Source organism: Chiloscyllium punctatum, chromosome 5, assembly GCF_047496795.1.
Source record: "Chiloscyllium punctatum isolate Juve2018m chromosome 5, sChiPun1.3, whole genome shotgun sequence".
NCBI lineage: Eukaryota > Metazoa > Chordata > Chondrichthyes > Orectolobiformes > Hemiscylliidae > Chiloscyllium > Chiloscyllium punctatum.
The window spans coordinates 72,972,615-72,996,589 of record NC_092743.1 but is presented as its reverse complement, the minus strand read 5'-3'; the positions used below and the strand labels follow the sequence as shown (position 1 = coordinate 72,996,589).

General features: G+C 42.3%; 1 protein-coding gene across 2 annotated transcripts in view; it reads right to left on the bottom strand.

The window, feature by feature from the left end:
* The window catches only part of xkr4 (XK related 4), a 462,580-nt gene extending 439,291 nt beyond the window's left edge, over nucleotides 1-23,289 (bottom strand). For both annotated transcript variants that reach the window (XR_011960662.1, XM_072570550.1), the window contains exon 1: nucleotides 22,516-23,289. Coding sequence is in view for 1 of the 2 variants with exons in the window: in XM_072570550.1 (XP_072426651.1) it covers nucleotides 22,516-23,186 (671 nt within the window). In the remaining variant the exon portion in view is untranslated. The remainder of the gene's footprint in view (nucleotides 1-22,515) is intronic.
* Nucleotides 23,290-23,975: the final 686 nt, after the last annotated feature.

The following is a 23,975-nucleotide window of genomic DNA, read 5'->3' as shown; positions in this document are numbered from 1 at the left end:
TTTGTGGATTTACTCAAGACTTCTTTAATCCGATATTCTGCTAATTTCCCTTATTTAAAAGGTCTGGAAGAGTTGATAAAGTTCCAGTGATAAAGATGAAGTTTGAATAGACTCCACAGCACAGCCATTGACTGATCCACCACTACTCCACGTGCAGGAGCAGGAAGTGGTGCAAACAGCTGGACACTAAGCTCTAGGAACATTAAGTCTACAGGAGAGGTATGCACAGGCCCTGTGATTTTTCCATGCAACATCAGTAATGATGATCTATAAGTACTTGAGGAGCATCATGTAAGGAGCTACAATTCCAGATCATGTCAGCTCCTGTATCCAACCCAGCAGTCACGAACTCGTCTCAGTGGAAGTAAAAGTGACAACTATACTCTGGTGTTCATTGCTTCCACGTACCAACAGGAGACATCATTTAGATAAACTAGCATTCAGTTCATTGATGAATGATTGACGTAGCTGATCCTGCCAGGCATAAAAGTTAGTTCTGCAATTACTTTCTTTTAATTTATCATGGGATGTGGGTGTTGTATGTGTAATCCATCCGTAATCGCCCTTGAACTGAATGGCTACCTAGGCCATGTCAGAAACCATTTAATGTCATTGTGCACCCACCTCCCTCCAGCTGGATGTATAACAAGTGAAATTTTAGTGAAATTGGAAAGATTTTACAATCCTTCAGCTACGAGTTTTTTTTAGATTACTTACAGTGTGGAAACAGGCCCTTCGGCCCAACAAGTCCACACCGCCCCGTCGAAGCGCAACCCACCCATTCCCCAACATTTACCCCCTTACCTAACACTATGGGCAATTTAGCATGACCAATTCACCTAACCTGCACATCTTTGTGACTGTGGGAGGAAACCAGAGCACCCGGAGGAAACCCACGCAGACACAGGGAGAATGTGCAGACTCCACATAGACAGTCGCCTGAGTCGGGAATTGAACCCAGGCTGAATAGTGGAGGAGGCTTGAGGGGCTGAATTGCTGACTCCTGGTCTGGCACGTGCAGGACTGATTCGATTTTACTCCAACTTCACAAGAGTAAAGTTTGGGGCATAAAAAGGACCTTTAAACTTAGGCTGATCTATTGAATGGAGAAATTTCCTGATTTGAGATAGCTACCCAATTAAATAGCAAAAATGCAGCCCTCAGTGTTACTAATAACTCCCCTTTTATCAATAAAGTTTATTGCTACATCAAACACCCACTGGTATTTGAAAGTTTCTGTATGTTAATGTCAATCTTGTACGAGTGCTCACATACAATTTTGGTGATCTCAGAAACTCTGCAACAGTTTTAAAATACATACATTCATTGGGTGAATGTACTTGGTCAAGATGATTAGCTTGGAGGAGGGGTACTGGGAATGACGGAGAGCTGTATCAGGTGGCTTTATGATGCCACCGCGAGGGAACATTCCTTTGAATGACCAGGAAATCAGACTGGCTGCCTGCACCAATTTACATAATAAAGACCCAAAGTAGGTGCAACTTCATTAGTTTGTCCATATTTTGCTGGTGGTTGTGCAGCTTAATGGAGGTGGTCGCCCTCCAGCTGGTTGGGACCATTGAAATTCCAGGCTTCATGCCCCAAAGATGGACTACAAGGAGGAAATGTCACATTTATGGCCTCAATGATTTAATGATTTCCATATGAATCAAAGAGTTGATTGCTTGTTTCCTCTGACAAATTTATTTAATGGTATTCCACTCAAAGACTAGCTCCATTTTGTCCATAAGATCTCCTACTTGCTCCATTAGCATCCATCTCAGCTCCTGAGGCTGCCAAGACACATGAGCTGCCAGCCTTCTGATTGTGCTCCAGCTTCTCACTACTAGGAATATCACTATGGCAGTTTCACTGCCTGGAAATGCAGACTCAGTAGCCCCATTTAGATTCAGTGTTGGAGTCCTGAAGCTCACAGGAACATCTTTCCCACAGTTTATAATGCTTTGTTGTTAGCACCCATTCACTCCCCAATCAATTATGAAAATTCCATCCAAGACATACCTTAACCATATAAAAGATAACAAGTCAATTTTTAGTCTTCAAATACAATTTCCAATCTTTAAATATTACCAGTATTCTAAGGAATTAATTGGAACCAGAAATGATCTGCTGTTCAGCATTGCAAAAAAGATGTTTATTTCACTGCAAAAGAATACATAAGAGACAGACAAGCTTCAGGAAAAAGATAGAGAGAATATGATTTCTGTGCATTCCTCCAATCAGTGCCTCAAGTGGCCTAGACATGACGGGCTTGTTTTTCTTCAACTGAGCTGCCTGTTTTGCCCAAACTACAACAAAAGATATTGGCTTCTTTGTCCCATCACTCCATCCTATATCCATGAACCTTTCTCTAGAGATTGTAGCAAGGTTAACCAGGTGGACCCCATAGAAAATGAGTTCCTTGATTAGGGCTCGTCCAATCAGCCAGCCCTGCCTGAAAGATAAGAACAGGAGTGTCAGATATCCTGTGCATTTCGAAGGGAGCCAGATAATTGTCAATGACTCTCAATGTGTAAATAAATGGTGCCTTGGTGACAAGATAATGGCCTCTGTGGGGTTATTTCAGTTTCTGCTGGTATGGAGCTAATGAATAGGATCAGCAGGAAACTTTAACCTGTGTCACTTCCAATCTAGAACCAAGATCACGTCAAGGAGCTGCAGGATGCAAACAATGTTTTTGTGTGTTTATACACTGAGCTATTATTGATGCATTAAAGATGGCATATAAGATGGATCTTAGGCTAAACATCGAAAAGATAAAGGTACTCTACCAGTCTGCTCCTGTAACACTGACACCACAACCCCACCTATCAAGTTTCATAGCGAGCTATTAGATAACATGGATCAATTCTTCTCATCTCAGAAAAGGAGGACAAAGAAGGCAAAATTCAACAATGTCTCCAGCATTGGACTATAGCCTTTGACTGTATGAAGAACAGAGTGTTTCATGCCAAAAAACCCAACACCAAGCTGATGGTTTATAGGGCGGCAATGGTACCAGTCCTCCTCTATGCATCAAAGGCATAGAAATGTACCACAAATACTTAAATCATTTGAAAATATTGCCAGCAACATGACCTGTATTGGGCGATACATATCATTCACATGCTTGATAAAGGACTTCCAGTATAAGCTCTCCACTTCAAACTTAATCACAGGAGAGACTTAATTTTCAGGAGAGACGAGGAAACACATCAAGGATGTCTTCAAACCCACCCAAAGAAAGTGCAATATCTCCAAGACTCGTGGAAATCGTGCGCCCATGACCGCTCAATTTGGAGAAGAAGCATCTGTGAAAGACCCAGCCAATTCAGACATCTCCAACAAAGTGCCAACAACAGAGTCATGTACCTAAACAAAACAAATCCCACCCCTCTGCTATAACAAACACTACCTGCCCCCACCTGCAGCAGAGTGTGTGGATCTAACAATAGAATATTGAGATGTTTCAGGATCCACAGAATTAGTATGGAAAAAGTAATCTTTAATCTAGAGAGACAGTCTAAGAATAAGAAGACAATAAACAAAATAATTCAGGACTCTGCACATACCTTGTAACTAAAATTATCCAAATTTTGCCTTTGATTTAAAGAGCATGAATTCCAACCTGTAGTATTGTTTGAAATAGAGCCTCCCAATTCTAATGTTACACAATCTGACTAACAGATATGTTATAGAGGTCCAGATAATAAATCTGCATTTCAATCTGCAAGCCACAGGCGCTGAGTTGCAAGTGCGATCCAGCAATCATGTCACTTAACAAGTTAGAGACCTATTCTATTTGCAAGGCAACTTATAAAAACTTCTGTCATTGCAAAGTGCCCGAACATACTCAAATATTTTTTGGAGCATTGTGGTGAGTTCCTGGATTTGGAAGAGAGTCATGGAGATCTACAGCACTGAGAAAGGCCCTTCAACCCATTATGTCTGCATTGGTCAAAAATAACTATCTAAATTTTCTAATCCCATTTTCCAGCACTTGGTCAATAGTCTTGTATGCCTTGACTTTGCAACTATATGTCTAAACTTTAATGTTATGAGGGATTTTACCTCCATCACCATTGTTGGCAGTGGGCTCCAGATTCCTACCAAGTTCTGGGTGAAAAGGTTTTTCATCACATCTCCTCTAAACAATCTGCCTATACCTTAAATCTATGCCATCTGGTCATTGATCCCTCCATTTTCCCATCTATGCTACCTATGCCCCTCATAATTTCATATATCTCAACCATGTCCCCCTCAATCTCCTCTGCTCTAAAGACAACAGCATCAGCCTGTCTAATCTCTCTTCATAACTGAAACTCTCCAGTCTAATCAACATTCTGGTATACCTCCTCTGCATTGTCTCCAGTGATATCACAACCCTTCTATGATGTGCGACTGCATCCAAACAGGGAGGCTGAAGGAGAAGATGAAAGAGCTGAAAGCTGAAAGAGATATGGGGGCACCTGTGGCAAAGTATCTGGTAGGGGGATGGTAGACCTTTTGCAACACCCTATACTAACTTGAAACCAGACTCTTCTATGCTCACAGACAATGACTTGACGTTTGTCTAGCAGATCAATAAGGAGATTCAGTGTCTTGCCACAGTAATTCCCACTGGTGATCCAGCATTACTATTAGTTATCTCATTTTAAAAAATCTAAGACAGCTGGACTTTACAACCATTCAAAGGGTATACCTCTTCATTTTTGTGAACGTACAACATAAATTAGAGAAAAGAAATCCATTCAAGATTCAGCACATATGCCATAAATACTGGTCCTGCTTCAACAATTAGAAGCAGTGTTATAATTCTGCCAGCTTGCTCTGCTTAGCCTGGTATCTTATTGTTGCTGTACCCAATAATGTCATGCCTCTGTGCAAAGGTCAGTTGAACCTAGGATTTGAACTATCTTTCACTTCAGGTGAAACCCTGCACCTAGCATTGTCAGTTTTGTCAGCTCTGACATTCAGTTGTTGAAACTTTCTTTAGTGTCACATAAATAGTTAAAGTAATATTTCACTTAATGAAATATCAAATTAGGAAAGTATCATTACATACTTTATTCAATGTGTAAAGTTCATAAATAATCTCCTCCATCATTTTTTTTATTTATGTACTTTTATTTTTTCATCTCTCTTTGTCATAATAAGTGATGCATCTATTTGATCAACTGTGAACTAGTGCAATATGTTAACAGTTTAGCATATTTCAGACTTGATTTTCACCATCTTGCTGTGAAAATGTGATTTTCGAATATCATTTACACAGTTACACAAAAGTTGCACTTTATTTAATTCTAATTCTAAATTTAGAGTTCATTTTGGTGATTAGCAAAGGATCATTTTAATTAAAAGTAAAATAACTGCTCACTGGAGCAATTTCATTTACAGTACAAGGAACAGAAAATCTATTCTTTTTGACACATCTATTGATCTATTTACAATATCATATAATATAAGTCACTTTGTTATAAGATGTACAATTCACTATTTACGAACCAGATCAATTTTCTGAATAACACAATCATTAATGAAGTGAGTATGTATCTATAATTCATGGTAATTTCGCTGTAATGTACTTAAGAGCACAGGAAATTTTATTCCTCTTGTACAAAAACACAGCTTGTTTTTAGTCACTGGTAATTTTGTTTGCTCTTATGAATACATCTATTCTCACAGATTACTAAGAAAGCACATTCTTATAAATAAAACTTAGTAAATTATTTTATAGTCACTAGAATGTATAAAACAAGTGATTTGGCATTGCCCAGTTACAATCCAGTGAAAGTGTTTCCATTGCAGTGATCCATTTACTGTATTATAATAAAGGCTTGCTATAAAGTTACTTTAAATTTTTGTCTGTGCCATTTAGCTAATAGTGCCCAACAACGTTTTCGACAATCTGATTACATATTGTGATTTAAATACAGTTTTTCGTCAATTTATAATCCACACTCTGAAGTTTATCCAAATTTCTCCCCTCCATTATTCCAAGATGTTAACAGTGTCAGCAGAAATTTAAAGGCATATAATAAAAGTAAAATGGGTTATAGCTTTGGCTAGTTAATGAGAAAATCGGTCTACAATCAAAAGTATGGCCCATTTATTTGACTAAAAATGATTGAGAAGTACTGTAGTTAGTTGTATTAGACATATTTTATAACCACCTTCTTGAAAATGTCACCAGATGTTTAGATGGAACAGATTCTTTTTTCTCTAGTGAGAAACATAAATATCCTTAAAAAAGGATAATACAATATATATGCTGAATATAACACTGTTTATCTAGACCTCATCAGCTGCTCAGCACTGGATTCTCACTTCCTCTCAGCACCAGATTGAAATAGGTCCACACAGACCAATATCCCATCACCAAATCACCTTTATTGAATCAAGGAAAGTCCTTGACACTGATCCAGCTTCCTCAGATCCAGCTCTCAGAGTGAACAGAATTTCTGGCACTCCTGTTTATATCTGTCATCCAGGGTTCCCTAACTGGACCAGATTATCAACTCCAATCAGGGAGCTCATGTAGTCTACTTGGTTGACTTCATTACAATCATTATGCATACCATGAACAAAAATGGAAGAAGCCATTTTTATAGTCAACAACAGCGACTAAAAAAAGGTCGCACTAGCGACCTCAACCCAAACCACTCACAAAAATGAGATTAGTAGAAAAACCTGTGTTGATATGTAACTTCATTTTTACCACTTAGTGGTCAAAGTGAAGTTACACATCAACACAAGTCAAAACAAATCCAATTTATCATCTGAAAATATATTCATATTTTAACTTTTATCAATCATGTGCAAAACAACACCTTTTAAATTGCCAGTCCATTTTTGAAAGCAAACCATCAATCACTAAAGCAAAGCAGCAAGTTTTCTTAATTTCTCTTATAAAATTGCCACCATGACCTCACAATATAGTACATTTGACCATCAAATTCCAAACATGGTCAAATGTGAAGTTTACATTTGGAAACTCATAGAAAAAAACACTAAATGTTAATTAGCCAAGGTAAAATACATGAAGCACAACTCCCACAGTGTGTTCACCTCAAATCAAACTAAGTTGGAAATAGTCATCAGGTTGATAACTTGAAATATTTGGCTGTGTTTTATTCAGCTAAATGCCATGCTGGGAGCATGGAGTCCAGTAGCATGTCAGAAACCTGGGGTGAATGCATGGCATTTGCATTTCATTAAGTTAACACAACCACTGTACAATCATATCATTGTTGGGTTTCCTAACCAATTGGAAAGAGCAAGAATGAATTGACATACAGTTTTCAAATTCACTTTTGATGGAAACAGTCCAAACATGCAACTTAATGGAGTGTTGAGTTGGAAGCAGAATGAAAGGAAATAACAGAATGGAGTTTAGTTATTAAAAGGCATTGCCTCCTTTTAGGTATGTCTCCTATAAAGTATAATGAGGTTATCAGGGCTTGCAGAAAGAGACTGTTTCCTAAATACAGGAGGAAGAAGTCTGCAGAAAAATTGCAGAAATATCCATCCCTTTATCTATGAACTTGCCTAAATCCTCATCTCTCCACTTACCATTGACATTCAGCTTTACCCTGAAGCAATGCTGTGCCTCCCCCTCATGGTTTTTTTTAAAGAATATTATTTCTCAGTATGTGGCATTGCTGGCTATGCTAGCAGTTATTGATGCTCCATAATCGCAGTGGTGGACTACTTTTGGAAAATGCTGTTGAAGGAACCTTGATGATTATGAATGGAGAATATAGAAAGCTAGGCAGGAATTTACAAAAGAGGTCCTCAAGGGTAGTAATATCTGGATTACCTGCAGTGCTATGAGCTCGTGATGGTAGGAATAAAAGGATAGAGCAAATGAATGCGTGGTTGAGGAGATTGTGCAGGAAAGAAGGGTTCACATTTTTGGATCATTGCAATCTATTCTGGGGTACAAGTGACCTGTATAAGAAGGATGGATTGCACCTAAATTAGAAGGGACTAATACACTGGCAGAGAAATGTGCTAGAGCTGCTCAGGAGGATTTAAACTAGAAGGGAGGCGGGGGGTGGGGGGGGAGGGGGTGGACCCAGGGAGATAATGAGGAAAGAGATCAGTCTGAGACTGGTACAGTTGGGAAAAAGAGCAAGTCAAACAGCCAGAGCAGGCAGGAACAAGGCAGACAACAAGGTAGGACTGATAAATTAAACTGCACTTATTTCAATGCAAGAGGCCTAACAGGTAAGGCAGAAGAACTCAGGGCACGATTAGGAACATGGGACTGGGATATCATAGCAAATACAGAGAGGTGGCTCAGGGACAGGACTGGTAGCTTAATATTCGAGGATACAAATGCTATAGGAAGAATAAAAATAATAAGAAGAACGAGAGGAGGTAGATTAGTGTTTTTGATAAGGGATAACATTACGGATGCACTTTGGGAGTATATTCCTGGGAATACATCCCGTGAAGTTCTTTGGGCAGATCTGAGAAATAAGAAAGGGATGATCACTTCATTGGGATTGTACTATAGACACCCGCCCCAATAGTCAGAGGGAAATTAGAAACAAATTTGTAAGGAGGTCTCAGTTATCCGCAGAAATGACAGACTGGTTATAGTAGGGAATTTTTAACTTTCCAAACATCGACTGGGACTGCCGTAGTGTTAAGGGTTTAGATGGAGAGGAATTTGTTAGGTGTGTACAAGAAAATTTTCTGATTCAGACTGTGGATGTACCTGCTGGAGAAGGTGCAAAACTCTTGGGAAATAAAGCAGGGCAGGTGACTGAGGTGATTGGGGCCAGCAACCATAATTCTATTAGTTTTAAAATAGTGATGGAAAGGATAGACAGGATCTGAAAGTTAAAGTTCTAAATCAGAAGAAGACTACTTTTGACAGTATTAGGCAAGAACTTTCAAAAGGAGAAAGTGAGGACTGCAGATGCTGGAGATCAGAGCTGAAAATGTGTTGCTGGAAAAGCGCAGCAGGTCAGGCAGCATCCAAGGAGCAGGAGAATCGACGTTTCGAGTCTGAGCCTTTGACCCACCCCCACTCCGGCTTATCACCCTCACCTTAACCTCCTTCCACCTATCGCAATTCCAATGCCCCTCCCCCAAGTCCCTCCTCCCTACCTTTTATCTTAGCCTGCTTGGCACACTCTCCTCTAACTCCCACCCTGCCCCCTGCAAAAACGCCATTCCATATTCCCAATTCCTTCGTCTCCGCCGCATCTGCTCCCAGGAGGACCAGTTCCAATACTGAACAACCCAGATGGCCCCCTTCTTCAAAGACCGCAATTTCCCCCCAGACGTGATCGATGATGCTCTCCACCACATCTCCTCCACTTCCCGCTCCTCCGCCCTTGAGCCCCACCCCTCCAATCGCCACCAGGACATAACCCCACTGGTCCTCACCTACCACCCCACCAACCTCCATATACATCGTATCATCCATTGTCATTTCCGCCACCTCCAAACAGACCCCACCACCAGGGATATATTTCCCTCCCCACCCCTATCAGTGTTCCGAATAGACCACTCCTTCCGCGACTCCCTCGTCAGGTCCACACCCTCCACCAACCCAACCTCCACTCCCGGCACCTTCCCCTGCAACCGCAAGAAATGCAAAACTTGCGCCCACACCTCCCCCCTTACTTCCCTCCAAGGCCCCAAGGGATCCTTCCATATCCGCCACAAATTCACCTGCACCTCCACACACATCATTTACTGCATCCGCTGCACCCGATGTGGTCTCCTCTATATTGGGGAGACAGGCCGCCTACTTGTGGAACGTTTCAGAGAACACCTCTGGGACACCCTCCCACTCCACCAAGGACATGCAGGTGCTTGGACTCCTCCATCGCCAGACCATAGCAACACGACGGCTGGAGGAGAAGCGCCTCATCTTCCGCCTAGGAACCCTCCAATCACAAGGGATGAACTCAGTTTCCTCATTTCCCCTCCCCCCACCTTGTCTCAGTCCCAACCCTCAAACTCAGCATCACCTTCCTAACCTACAATCTTCTTCCTGACCTCTCCACCCCCACCCCCACTCCAGCCTATCACCCTCACCTTCACCTCCATCCACCTATCACATTTCTAATGCCCCTCACCCAAGTCCCTCCTCCCTACCTTTTATCTTAGCCTGCTTGGCACACTCTCCGCTAAAAGAACTTTCAAAAGTCAATTGGGGATGGATGTACATAAGTAACAGGAAAGCTGAAAAATGGAAAGCCCTCAAACTTGAGATAATGAGAATCCAGAGAAAGTTAGGGTGAAAGGCAAGGCTGGAGGTATAGGGAATGCTGGATAACTAGAGAAATTGATGTTTTGGTCGAGAAAAAGAAGGAAGCCTATGTCAGGTATAGACAGGAGAGATCGAGTGAATCCTCAGAAAAACATAAAGGCAGTAGGAATATACTTAAGAGAGAAATCAGAAGAGCAAAAAAAGGGCATGAGATAGCTTTGGTAAATAAGGTTAAGGAGAATAATAAGGGATTTTATTAACACATTAAGGACAGGTAACGAGGGAAAGGTTAGGATCCCTCAAAGATCAGCAAGGCAACCTACGTGTGGAGCCACAGGAGATGTGGGAAATACTAAATGAGTATTTTGCATCAGTGTTTACTGTGGAGAAGGACATGAAAGATATATAATGTGGGGAAATAGATGGTGACATCTTGAAAAATATTCATATTACAGAAGAGGAGGTGCTGGATGTCTTAAATACATAAAGGTGGTTATATCCCCAGGACCTGTTCAGGTGTACCCTAGAATTCTGTGGGAAAGCTAGGGAAGTGATTTCTGGGCCCCTTACTGAGATATTTGTATCATTGATAGTCACAAATGAGGTGCCAGAAGATTGGAGGCTGGCTAATGTGTTGCCACTATTTAAGAAAAGTGGTAAGGAAAAGCCAGGGAACTATAGACCAGTGAGCCTGACATTAGGGGTGGGCAAGTTGTTGGAGGGAATTCTGAGGGACAGGCACAGGAAAGACTGATTAAGGATAGTCAACATGGCCTTGTGCATGGGAAATCATCTCTCTCAAACTTGATTGACTTTTTGAAGAATTAACGAAGAGGATTTATGAGGACAAAGTGGTGGACATGATCTATATGGACTTCAGTAAGACGTTTGACAAGATTCCTTATGGTAGACTGGTTACCAACGTTAGATCACATGGAATACAGGGAGAACTAGCCATTTGCTTACAGAACTGGCAAGAAGGTAAAAGACAGAGGGTGCTGGGAGAGGTTTGCCTTTCATACTAGAAGCCTGTGACCAGTGATCATAGAGTCATAGAGATGTACAGCATGGAAACAGACCCTTTGGTCCAACCCGTCCATGCAGACCAGATATCCCAATCCGATCTAGTCCCACCTGCCAGCACCCGGCCCATACCCCTCCAAACCCTTCCTATTCATATACCCACCCAAATGCCTTTTAAATGTTGCAATTGTACCAGCCTCCACCACTTCCTCTGGCAGCTCATTCCATACACGTACCACCCTCTGCATGAAAACGTTGTCCCTTTTCTATCTTTTCCCTCTCACCCTAAACCTATGGCCTCCAGTTTGGACTCCCCAACCCCAGGGAAAAGACTTTGTCTAGTTATCCTATCCATGCCCCTCATAATTTTGTAAACCTCTATAAGATCACCCCTCAGCCTCTGACGCGCCAGGGAAAACAGCCCCAGCCTGTTCAGCCTCTCCCTATAGCTCAAGTCCTCCAACCCTGGCAACATCCTTGTAAATCTTTTCTGAACCCTTTCAAGTTTCACAACATCTTTCTGATAGGAAGGAGAGCAGAATTGTATGCAATATTCCAACAGTGGCCTAACCAATGTCCTGTACAGCCACAACATGACCTCCCAACTCCTGTACTCAATACTCTGACAAATAAAGGAAAGCATACCAAACGCCTTCTTCACTATCCTAACTACCTGCAACTCTACTTTCAAGGAGCTATGAACCTGTACTCCAAGGTCTCTTTGTTCAGCAACACTCCCTAGGACCTTACCATTAAGTGTATAAGTCCTGCTAAGATTTGCTTTCCCAAAATGCAGCACCTTGCATTTATCTGAATTAAACTCCATCTGCCACTTCTCAGCCCATTGGCCCATCAGGTCCAGATCCTGTTGTAATCTGAGGTAACCTTCTTCACTGTCCACTACACCTCCAATTTTGGTGTCATCTGCAAACTTACTAACTGTACCTCTGATGCTCACATCCAAATCATTTATGTAAATGACAAAAAGTAGAGGACCCAGCATTGATCCTTATGGCACTCCACTAGTCACAGGCCTCCAGTCTGAAAAACAATCTTCCACCACCACACTCTGTCTTCTACCTTTGAGCCAGTTAAGTATCCAAATGGCTAGTTCTCTCTATATTCCATGAGGTCTAACCTTGCTAATCAGTCTCCCATGGGGAACCTTGTCGAATGCCTTACTGAAGTCCAGATAGATCACATTACTGCTCTGCCCTCATCAATCCTCTTTGTTACTTCTTCAAAAAACTGCCACAAGGATCAGTGATGGGTCCACTACTTTTTGTCATTTGTACAAATGATTTTGATGTGAACATAGGAGGTCTAATTAGTAAGTCCACAGATGACACCAAATTGGAGGTGTAGTGGACAGTGAAGATGGCTACCTCTGAGTGCAACAGAATCTTGATCAAGTGGGTTAATGGGCCAAGGAGTCGCATATGGAGTTTAATTTTGATAACTGTGAGGTTTTTGAAAGGCAATTCAGGGCCAGCCTTATGTACTTAATGGTATGGTCCTGGGGAGTGTTGCTGAACAAAGAGACTTTGGAGTACAGGGTCATAATTCCTTAAAAGTGGAGTCACAGAAAGAAGGCATTTGGTATGCTTTTCTTTATTGGGCAGAGCATCGAGTATAGGAGTTGGGAGACCATGTTGTGGCTGCGCAGGACATTGGTTCGACAACTTTTGGAATATTGTGTGCAATTCTGGTCTCCCTCCAATGGGAAAGATGTTGTGAAACTTGAAAGTGTTCAGAAATGATATACAAGCATGTTACCAGGGTTGACGGATAGGGAGAGGCTGAATAGGCTGGGGCTGTTTTCCCTGGAGTGTAGGAGGCTGAGGGGTGGCCTTATAAAGGTTATAAAATCATGATAGGGCAACTAGACAGTCTGTTCCCTGGGATGGGGGAGCCCAGAATTAGAGGGCATAGGTTTAGGGTGAGAGAGGGAACATTTAGAAGTGCTCGAAGAGGCAACTTTTTCTCACAGAGAGTGCTATGTGTATGGAATGTGCTGCCAGAGGAAATGGTGGAGGTTGCTATAATCACAACATTTAAAAAGCTTGTTGGTGGGTACACAAATAAGAAGGGTTTAGAGGAATATGGGCCAAGTGCTGGCACATAGGACTAGATTAGATTAGGATATCCGGAATGAATGAGTTGGATTGAAGGGTCTGTTCTGGTGTTATCTCTATGACTCTGTGACACTACATGGCTGCAGTGCATTTTTCAGATGGTTCACATAGCTATGACTGAGCCTTGTTGGTGGTGGGACTGAATGCGTCATGTGTAGATGAGATACCAATGACGTAAGCCACATTATCTTGACTTTGCTGAACAGTGTTGTCGGAGCTGCATCCATCCTGATAAGTGATAAGTATTCCATTACATTCTTTGCTGATAGCAAATAGGCAATTGGGGCACAGGAGCTGAATTACTTGCATCGGAGGTCTCAGTCAATGATCTGCTCGAGTAACCATAGTATTTACATAGATGGTTCAGGTCAATTTCTGGTCAATGATGTGTGCCTGAACGTTGATAATGAGGATTGAAGAGTGTGGTTCTAGAAATGCATAGCTGGTCAGGCAGCATCCAAAGAGCAGGAGAGTTAACATTTTGAGCATAAACTCTTCATCAGGAGCTCAGCAATAATTATCTTATTGGATATCAAGGGGAGATGATTAGATTTTCTTTTGTTGGAAATGGTTATTGCCTGGCATTTGTCTGATATGAACTTTACTTAGCATAAACCACTATCAGCAAATGTTCTCCACCTATCTCTTACCCTTATTCACACTTACTTTCCTATTCATTCCCTATTTCTGTGATCTTTCCTCCAGCATTTGTAGTGATGACCTGGACCCAATATAACAACTACTGCAACAGACAGCTGGAACTGACAACCAGCAGTGGCAGATTCAAACCACTACAAATGCCGGAGGAAAGAGCACAGAAGTGCTTCACAGGATGCTGCCAAGCACTGTGGATGTCACCAAGACAGGGGACGAAACGTCTGCAACACAAATTCCCAGCTAGGCGAACAGAACCACAACAACAGTCCAAACTATGCTAAACTTCATATAGTTGTTGATCCTTCAGAACAGTTAATAAATTGGATGCATTTCAGTGAATGAGCAGAGAATATACAATAATCCACAGGCATTCCAGTTGTATATTACTTGCAGAGACAAAGAAGTCTGTCTCAGGCATGAGCATCACTGGCCTTTGTGATCATGTCTTCATCATGCAATAAGTGACTACATGGATGAATGCATGCAGCCCTCAATGAATATGTTTAAACAGAATAAATGAAACTCTAGCCTTGCTTGCTCCTCATCCCACAGATCTGCAGCAAGGTGTTCTCCACTCAATGTTAACAACAAAGTGCAGCCAATCTTTAGAGGGATGATGTGAAAGGAAATATAGAAGTGAGTACTTTTCTTGAAGCACTTCTACTTCTCAACTACTTCATCCCACTCTCAGTCAATATTTCACATCCAGTTTGGGTGCTGATGCCTGAGTATAACATTGTGCAGGTGGAATAATCTTTGGCAGGTCCTTCAAAGACTCCAAAACCTAGAGCATGAAAATCTTAGCATCAGAACAGGGATTGAGCTGTTTGTCTCTAGCACAGGAATGGTAAAATGTTTAAAAAATTAAAGACTGTAGATACACAATAGTGAATGTTGGGTGTGCTGCACACTAGTAGATTGATATGTTTCATTTCTTTTTAATTTTTAAGCAACATATATATTTTATTTTATCCATTTTCCCATGTTTGCAATTTCTGGATATTGCCTGGCAAGGAGACATTTCAATTATAATGACTACGACATAAACTGACACCACAATGGAGACTTCTTTACAAGACGTTTGGTGTTAATGTAATTTTGGAGTAAGTGGCTTTTGTTTCAAATAGTGAAACCTAAGTGAGCTTCACATTGATGAAGATATCCAGGGCTACTGTCTTGGCCACATCACTTTCCATCTGCTCTTCCTTGCAATATTCTGAAGAGATTATATGCTCTGCTCTTTGTCACACTACAGGTTCAAAGATTACTACTGTGTAATGATTTACATAGTACTATATGTAAATGAGCAGAGAATATACAATAATCCACAGTTTAAACTTTTTGAGTGGGAGCAGCGGCCGAGGAAAAACGAACCCGGGAGACTACAGCTAAGGTAAGACAGTTTGTTTCAAAATTACTTACCTGTAGCGGGCAGCGGTGTTTTTTCTCTCTCTTCACAAAAAGAGCAGGAGCAGCAGAGGAAGTGACGGCAAACAGAGGGGCAGCCGGGAAGGAGAACGGTGAGTATAAATACTCACCCTTTAATCACCAATGGTCATTTGAGTGGGAGCAGCGGCCGAGGAAAAACGAACCCGGGAGACTACAGCTAAGGTAAGACAGTTTGTTTCAAAATTACTTACCTGGAGCGGGCAGCGGAAGTGAGGTTGGAGCGCATAGCTGGGCGGGAAGGCAAGTGATTAGTATTTGAGTGGGTGTGTTCTAGACCCCAGGTCCTACTTTCGTAGGGCCTCCTCTAACCTAAACTTTAAAGTCCACAGGTTATTGACTCAGTGTTCTTGTTTTTGGAGACAGTGTACAGTCATGGCAGCACAGGCGGTGGAATGTTCCTCCTGCAGGATGTTTGAGGTAGGGGTGACCACCGATACTCCTGCCGACTTCGTGTGCAGGAAATGCAGTTAGATCCTGATCCTCACCGAACGAGTTAGGGAACTGGAACTGGAGCTGGATGAGCTGAGGATTATTCGAGAGGCTGAGGGGGTGATCGATAGAAGCTACAGGGACATAGTTACGCCGGAGAACAGAGGTAGCTGGGTAACAGTTAGAGGTGGGAAGGGGAAGAAGCAGGCAGTCGTTCCCCTAAAAAATAAGTATACAGCTTTGGAAACTGTTGGGGGGGACAGCCTTGCAGGTGTAAGCTGCAGTGAAGGGGTCTGTGGCTCTGAGATTCAGAAGGGAAAGGGGGAGAAGAGGAGAGCGCTAGTTATAGGGGACTCTCTAGTTAGAGGGACAGACAGGCGGTTCTGTGGACATGGGCGAGACTCTCGGATGGTTTGTTGCCTCCCGGGTGCTAGGGTCCGAGACATCTCGGACCGTGTCTTCAGAATCCTTAAGGGGGAGGGTGTGCAGCCAGAAGTCGTGGTACACATTGGCACCAATGACATAGGTAGGAAGAGGGGTGGGGAGGTCATTCAAGAGCTCAAGGAGTTAGGCTGGAAGCTAAAAGCTAGGACAGACAGAGTCGTCATCTCTGGGTTGTTGCCGGTGCCACGTGACAGAGAGGCAAAGAATAGGGAGAGAGTGCAGTTGAACACGTGGCTGCAAGGATGGTGTAGGAGGGAGGGTTTCAGATATTTGGACAATTGGACTGCATTCTGGGGAAGGTGGGACCTGTATAAACAGGACGGGTTGCACCTGAACCAGAAGGGCACCAATATCCTGGGGGGTAGGTTTGCTAGCACTCTTCGGGGGGGTTTAAACTAATTTGGCAGGGGGATGGGATCCGGACTTGTAGTCCAGCAAGTAAGCTAGCTGTGTGTCAGGATGTCCAAGACTGTAGGGAGGCTGTGGAGAAGGTAGCACTGACAGGGACTACTTGCGGACACAGAGATGGGCTCAAGTGCGTAAACTTCAACGCAAGGAGTATCAGAAATAAGGTGGGTGAACCTAAGGCGTGGATCGGTACCTGGGACTACGATGTTGTGGCCATCACGGAAACATGGATAGATGAGGGACAGGAATGGCTGTTGGAGGGTGGTAAAAAAGGAGGGGGGGTGGCATTGCTAATTAGAAATGGTATAACGGCTGCAGAAAGGAAGTTTGAGGGGGATCTGCCTCTGGAGGTAGTATGGGCTGAAGTCAGAAATAGGAAAGGTGCAGTCACCTTGTTGGGTGTTTATTATAGGCCCCCCAATAGCAGCAGAGATGTGGAGAAACAGATTGGGAAACAGATTTTGGAAAGGTGCAGAAGCCACAGGGTCGTAGTCATGGGCGACTTCAACTTCCCAAATATTGATTGGAAGCTCTTTAGATCAAGTAGATTGGATGGGCAGTGTTTGTGCAGTGTGTCCAGGAAGCTTTTCTAACGCAGTATGTAGATTGTCCAACCAGAGGGGAGGCCATATTGGATTTGGTACTCGGTAATGAACCGGGACAAGTGGTGGGCTTGTTAGTGGGTGAACATTTTGGTGATGGTGACCATAATTCTGTGACTTTCACCTTGGTTATGGAGAGAGATAGGTGCGCACAACAAGGAAGTTTTTACAATTGGGGGAAGGGAAATTACGATGCTGTAAGACAGGATTTGAGGAGCATACGTTGGGAGCATAGGCTGTCAGGGAAGGATGAGGTGGAAATGTGGAACTTTTTCAAGGAGCAGATACGACGTGTCCTTGATGTGTATGTACCGATCAGGCAGGAAAGAAATGGTCGTGTGAGGGAGCCTTGGTTGACGAGGGAGGTTGAATGTCTAGTAAAGAGGAAGAAGGAGGCTTACATAAGGTTGAGGAAACAGGGTTCAGGCAGAGCAGTGGAGGGATACAGGATAGACAGAAGGGACCTGAAGAAAGGGATTAGGAGAGCTAAGAGAGGGCATGAAAAATCCTTGGCGGATAGGATCAAGGATAACCCCAAGGCATTCTATGCGTATGTGAGAAACCTGAGAATGACGAGAATGAGGGTAGGTCCGATCAAGGACAGTGGTGGGAGACTGTGTATTGAGTCGGAAGAGATAGGAGAGGTCTTGAACAAGTACTTCTCTTCAGTATTTACGAACGAGAGGGACCGTATTGTTGAAGAGGAGAGTGTGAAACGGACTGATAAGCTAGAAGAGATACCTGTTAGGAAGGAAGATGTGTTGGACATTTTGAACAACTTGAGGATAGACAAGTCCCCCGGGCCTGACGGGATATATCCTAGGATTATGTGGGAAGCAAGAGAGGAAATTGCAGTACCGTTGGCAATGATCTTCTCGTCTTCACTGGCAACGGGGGTGGTACCAGGGGACTGGAGAGTAGCGAATGTTGTGCCCCTGTTCAAAAAAGGGAATAGGGATAACCCCGGGAATTACAGGCCAGTTAGTCTTACTTCTGTGGTAGGTAAAGTAATGGAAAGGGTACTGAGGGATAGGGTTTACGAGTATCTGGAAAGACACTGCTTGATTAGGGACAGCCAGCACGGATTTGTGAAGGGTAGGTCTTGCCTTACAAGTCTTATTGAATTCTTCGAGGAGGTGACCAAGCATGTGGATGAGGGTAGAGCAGTGGATGTAGTGTACATGGATTTTAGTAAGGCATTTGATAAGGTTCCCCATGGTAGGCTTATGCGGAAAGTCAGGAGGCATGGGATAGAGGGAAATTTGGCCAATTGGATAGAAAACTGGCTAACCGGTCGAAGTCAGAGAGTGGTGGTAGATGGTAAATATTCAGCATGGAGCCCAGTTACAAGTGGAGTTCCGCAGGGATCAGTTCTGGGTCCTCTGCTGTTTGTAATTTTTATTAATGACTTGGATGAGGGAGTTGAAGGGTGGGTCAGTAAATTTGCAGATGATACAAAGATAGGTGGAGTTGTGGACAGTGAGGAGGGCTGTTGTCGGCTGCAGAGGGACTTAGATATGATGCAGAGCTGGGCTGAGGAGTGGCAGATGGAGTTCAACCCTGCCAAGTGTGAGGTTGTCCATTTCGGAAGAACAAATAAGAATGCGGAATACAGGGTTAATGGTAGGGTTCTTGGTCAGGTGGAGGAACAGAGGGATCTTGGGGTCTATGTACATAGATCTTTGAAGGTTGCCACTCAGGTGGATAGAGTTTGTAAGAAGGCCTATGGAGTATTATCATTCATTAGCAGAGGGATTGAATTCAAGAGTCGTGAAGTGATGTTGCAGCTGTACAGGACTTTGGTTAGGCCACAGTTGGAGTACTGTGTGCAGTTCTGGTCGCCTCACTTTAGGAAAGATGTGGAAGCTTTGGAGAGGGTGCAGAGAAGATTTACCAGGATGTTGCCTGGAATGGGGAGTAGGTCGTACGAGGATAGGTTGAGAGTTCTCGGCCTTTTCTCGTTGGAACGGCGAAGGATGAGGGGTGACTTGATAGAGGTTTATAAGATGATCAGAGGAATAGATAGAGTAGACAGTCAGAAACTTTTTCCCCGGGTACAACAGAGTGTTACAAGGGGACATAAATTTAAGGTGAAGGGTGGAAGGTATAGGGGAGATGTCAGGGGTGGGTTCTTTACCCAGAGAGTGGTGGGGGCATGGAATGCGCTGCCTGTGGGAGTGGTAGAGTCAGAATCATTGGCAACCTTTAAGCGGCATTTGGATAGGTACATGGATGGGTGCTTAATCTAGGATAGAAGTTCGGCACAACATCGTGGGCTGAAGGGCCTGTTCTGTGCTGTATTGTTCTATGTTCTATGTTCTATGTTCTATGTTCTATATCGCTTCTCAGCAAGCAAACAACTGGTGAATCTGCTTTCAAAGTGTGAGAAAAAAAGAATGGATCAGCAAAACATTATCGCAACTGTTTACTTATATCTTCATAAGCATCATATTCTGCTTTTGTTAAAATGTTCATCTAGTATATTACCTAATGTCATTCATGTAGGATGAGAAGTTATTTACATTTTTAACTTGTTTTGATATGGTAATGATGAATTTTGATAAGTGTTACAAAATCTTAAGGAACTTGATTAAGTGTAATAAGCCCTTACACCATGTAGTGTAATTATGGTTTAACGGTTATTGGGCATTTTGTGGAAGACCCTGAATTGCATGTGTTGAATTCGGATAAGTTTAACATTTATTCCTCACAAACAGTTCAAACTTGTTATATTATAATACATTTGGCATGCAATTTGATCTAAGTAAAAGCATTCATGAAATAATTCCACACAAAACATTTACACTTTAAAAATGTATTATTTTCTTTCTTCTACAACTGTCTGTAGATTGACTGATTATGTTTATTGGGTATTAAAACCTCCAGATTGTAGCGATATTTATTCCTTGCATTGGGAGCTTTTGTTCAAGTAAATTGCATTGTTACATCAGATTTTTATGTCTTGGTCATCTTGCATGAGTTTCAGTCTGAGCGTATTTTATGAATAAAGGAATCTGAAGAATACAACGTTCTAGGACAGGCTATGTTATGTGTACATTTAACATATGGAGACCATCTAAAGGAATACTTCATGTGAATTAAGAAATATTCCCAATCTTGCAACAGTACAGTCTCCATTATAATAAACATTTAATCAAAGCATGGAAACCTTAACCCTGATGATACTTATTCTCTTGCATTTTAGAAATGTTGTCATACCTTTTTATAAGGCATGAAACAAATGGCTTTAAAATTAAAATATATTGGTGATTGTAACCAAAGGCTATGAACAAATATCACTATATGATTTTGTGATAGAATTCTGCCTAATATATGATTAATCAGGTGATAAATTATGTTACATTTCTAAACCGATCAACAGTGCCACAGTAGTGTTAATCATGTCATAACTGGTGGACGAAAATTACATCACACCTACAATTAGAATCTAATGGTCTGTGATGTGAAAAATCACTTTCACACACAACACTAATGACCCCTAAGTAACAAGAATATAAAACTGAGCAGCTGTGGCTTACTAATATACTAATATTGGTAAAATAGCTCATGCCATAAAGTAGTCCTGAACTGTGCTCTTTTAAAGTCATGAAAGGCCAATGGTAAAATGGTAATGTATTGGTCTGCTAGTGATTTATTGCAATTCCATTTTAAAATGTTCTTTTGAAATAGGAGGAAATAGTATATGACAAAATAGATATCATTCAATTTTTTTCAAGGAAAGTGTTATTAAAGTTCAAATTCTAACTGAGAAAAAAACCCACTATTTTGTGGATGAGTTAATTTGATAACATCAATTAATATCTAAAATTCAAATTTGTTTTATCTTTAAAGCAATGTAGTAAGCTAGAATGTGATTTAATACCATTTATAGAGTTGACAGTTACTTTGGAAATTAATGTTATATTCAAAATGTATGAACAAACACCAATTCAATATTTTCAACCTTTATCTTCTCAAAAGTTCCCAGCCTGTCATTGAACCGCAGTCGTCTTTCTGTAACATATACTTACGACTAAAGGAGACATCGACAATTTTTTTCTCTCACATAAATGTTAAATTTAAGCAGCAGGTTTCTGAATAATAGCTACAAACACAAAATACTCGTGTCTATTTCTAAACAGCGTATGGATTATTTTCGCACATGTATCAGACTCACAAAGTGCAACGCATAATCTAACACCGAACATAATCACAAAATTACTAGTTGACTAAACGAATTGAAGTACCCAGCAATAATAAGTATGGAAACAGCAGTACTGATTAATTATAGGGGAACGATCTTGACTGGAATCTATTTGTAGTCCAAAGAAGGATCACAACTAATGCAGAATCCACGCACAGGTCCGTTTAAAGCTCAAGTCTAATCTGCGCAGTATACACTTCAGTTATAAAATAATTTAATAGCGTTATTAAACTGGAAGATATCGATATTTTACCCCGTGAACTGACGTTAGAGTGTTTTGCAAAATACTTTTTATAGAAACGCTTAGCTTTTCAATTGGAAGTCATGATGTGTACAAAAAAATAATATTTAAGGAAGTCCTAATGCGTATATGGTGCACAAATCATTCAGGCGAATATTTAATACGGCTTTGCTGCAATAATACCAATACCTTTCATCAACCTACAATATTGGGTCGGTGGAACTCAGATGCAAATCCTGCATCAGCAAGAAATGTTTTTTTTTCAAATCTGCAAATTTAAAAGAATAGCCCCGAACGCTACATGTGAACACTTCCGGTCTCCCGAGAGGTATGACAACATTCTTTAAATGGTGCAGAATTGTGTCCTCACAAAGCAACCAACAAAGCAACACCTAGCACAGATCTCACTGACAATAATATTCTGAATGGTTGAATGCATTGACACTAAAATGACGCCAAACCATCAACATTAACAAACAATTAGCATCTTGAATAATTTCGAATTTGTCCGCACTTTCAGACCTTTACAGGACAAGTGTCAGGGTGATTTGTACTGGAGTATTGGAATGACAATTACTGAAGGGCCAGCTTACATTAGCAGATTTTGGTTTGTGTTACTGCATGTGCTATGTGGTTTGCTTTTTCCACAGCTATTGCTACAGTGATTTGGTATTATGAGTGTAGGTTACCTCCAGAGTTGTCCCAGCTGAAGGATGTGGATGACTGACTGTAGGAGCCAAATGCAGAAGGAACATGAAGATGCCTTGCTGCCTTTGCCGATGTTCTTGGTCCTTGTGGTAGAAGGCTGACGTTGTGGAGATCGGGCGTCGGTCTCGCTACCTCCCCCAGCGCTGCTCAGTAACTTGCCATCCACGGGGCTGCTGCTGTGGGCACCGGCTCCGTTGTTAGCGCCGAAGTCGTGGATGAACCATCTGAAACTGAAGACCTGCACGGCCAGGGAGCCGAGCACCACGAAGAAGAGAGTCAATCCGAACCACCAGTAACGGGAATGCAGGTAATAGTCCACGGCCAGCCACACGTCCGTGCCAACGTCGGAGAAATAGACAGTCACCGCGGCCACGATCCACAGGCCGTCCCATAGGGTGTACCTCTGTTGTCGGGCGAAGCGCGGGCAGCGACCCCGGCACAGCCCCGTGCAGCAGCGGGAGGACAGCTCCGCTGAGCCGGGCGCTACGCTCACCCTTTCCCGTTCCTGCTCGTCCTCCTCCTGCTGCTGTTGTTGCTGCTGTCCATGGTCCTGATGCTGCTTCGAGCATGAATGCTCCGAATTCTGCAAAGGGGTAAAAGCCACGTCGCTCTTCTTCTTCATCTTTAACAGTCCGTCCGACTTGGCAGCCATCAGACTGCCGGTCCCTCCTCCTCCACTCCCTCTCTCGATCCTTTCCTGGTTTCCTCTCACCTCTCTCTCTCTGGTGCCGTCAGTGAATAGGGCGACCTCCACTTCCGGTATGTGAAACTGGTTAGATAGCACTAAACTTCCGCTATCTCTCCCTGATGGAGAGACCTGCCTATTGCAAAGAAAGATGCTGTCATCACTCTCACCGAATAGGTATTCGCACAAACTTGAGTTCTAAGGAAAGCTACCCCCACCTGAATTCTTAACATGCTCTTTTCTCCACAATGTAGACAAACCTACTGTGAACATGCAACATTTTCTGCTTTTATTTCAAAATAATTCCGAATTCCACAGAAAAAAATACGAGAACTCAAAATATGGTTATTTCAAGTACATGAATTTATTGAGATCTTTGTACAAAATGTTGCTAATCCATCGACCTTTGATCTGACAGTAACTTCTGCCTGTAAACAGCGCTTATTAGTACAGCATTACCGAAAGCAATACAATTTTGTCAGGCAAAACAATTACAATCAGTAGTACAAATAAAATATTCGCTGGTTTCACAAATAAAGTAACATTGTGTAGTAAATATATATTCAGAATAGGAAGCTTGACAATTAAAAAAAATCAAACGTCGCTGCAGATAAAGGGGGTTGGGGCGGTGTGGGGAGGTGCTGATAGGTGGAGACAGGTAGCGAGCATGACTTGGTTGGTCGATGGGAGGGATGAATCCGATAGGTGGCTGAGAGGAATGGAAGGGAGTGGGAGGGGCTGGGAAGGGCCTGGGGG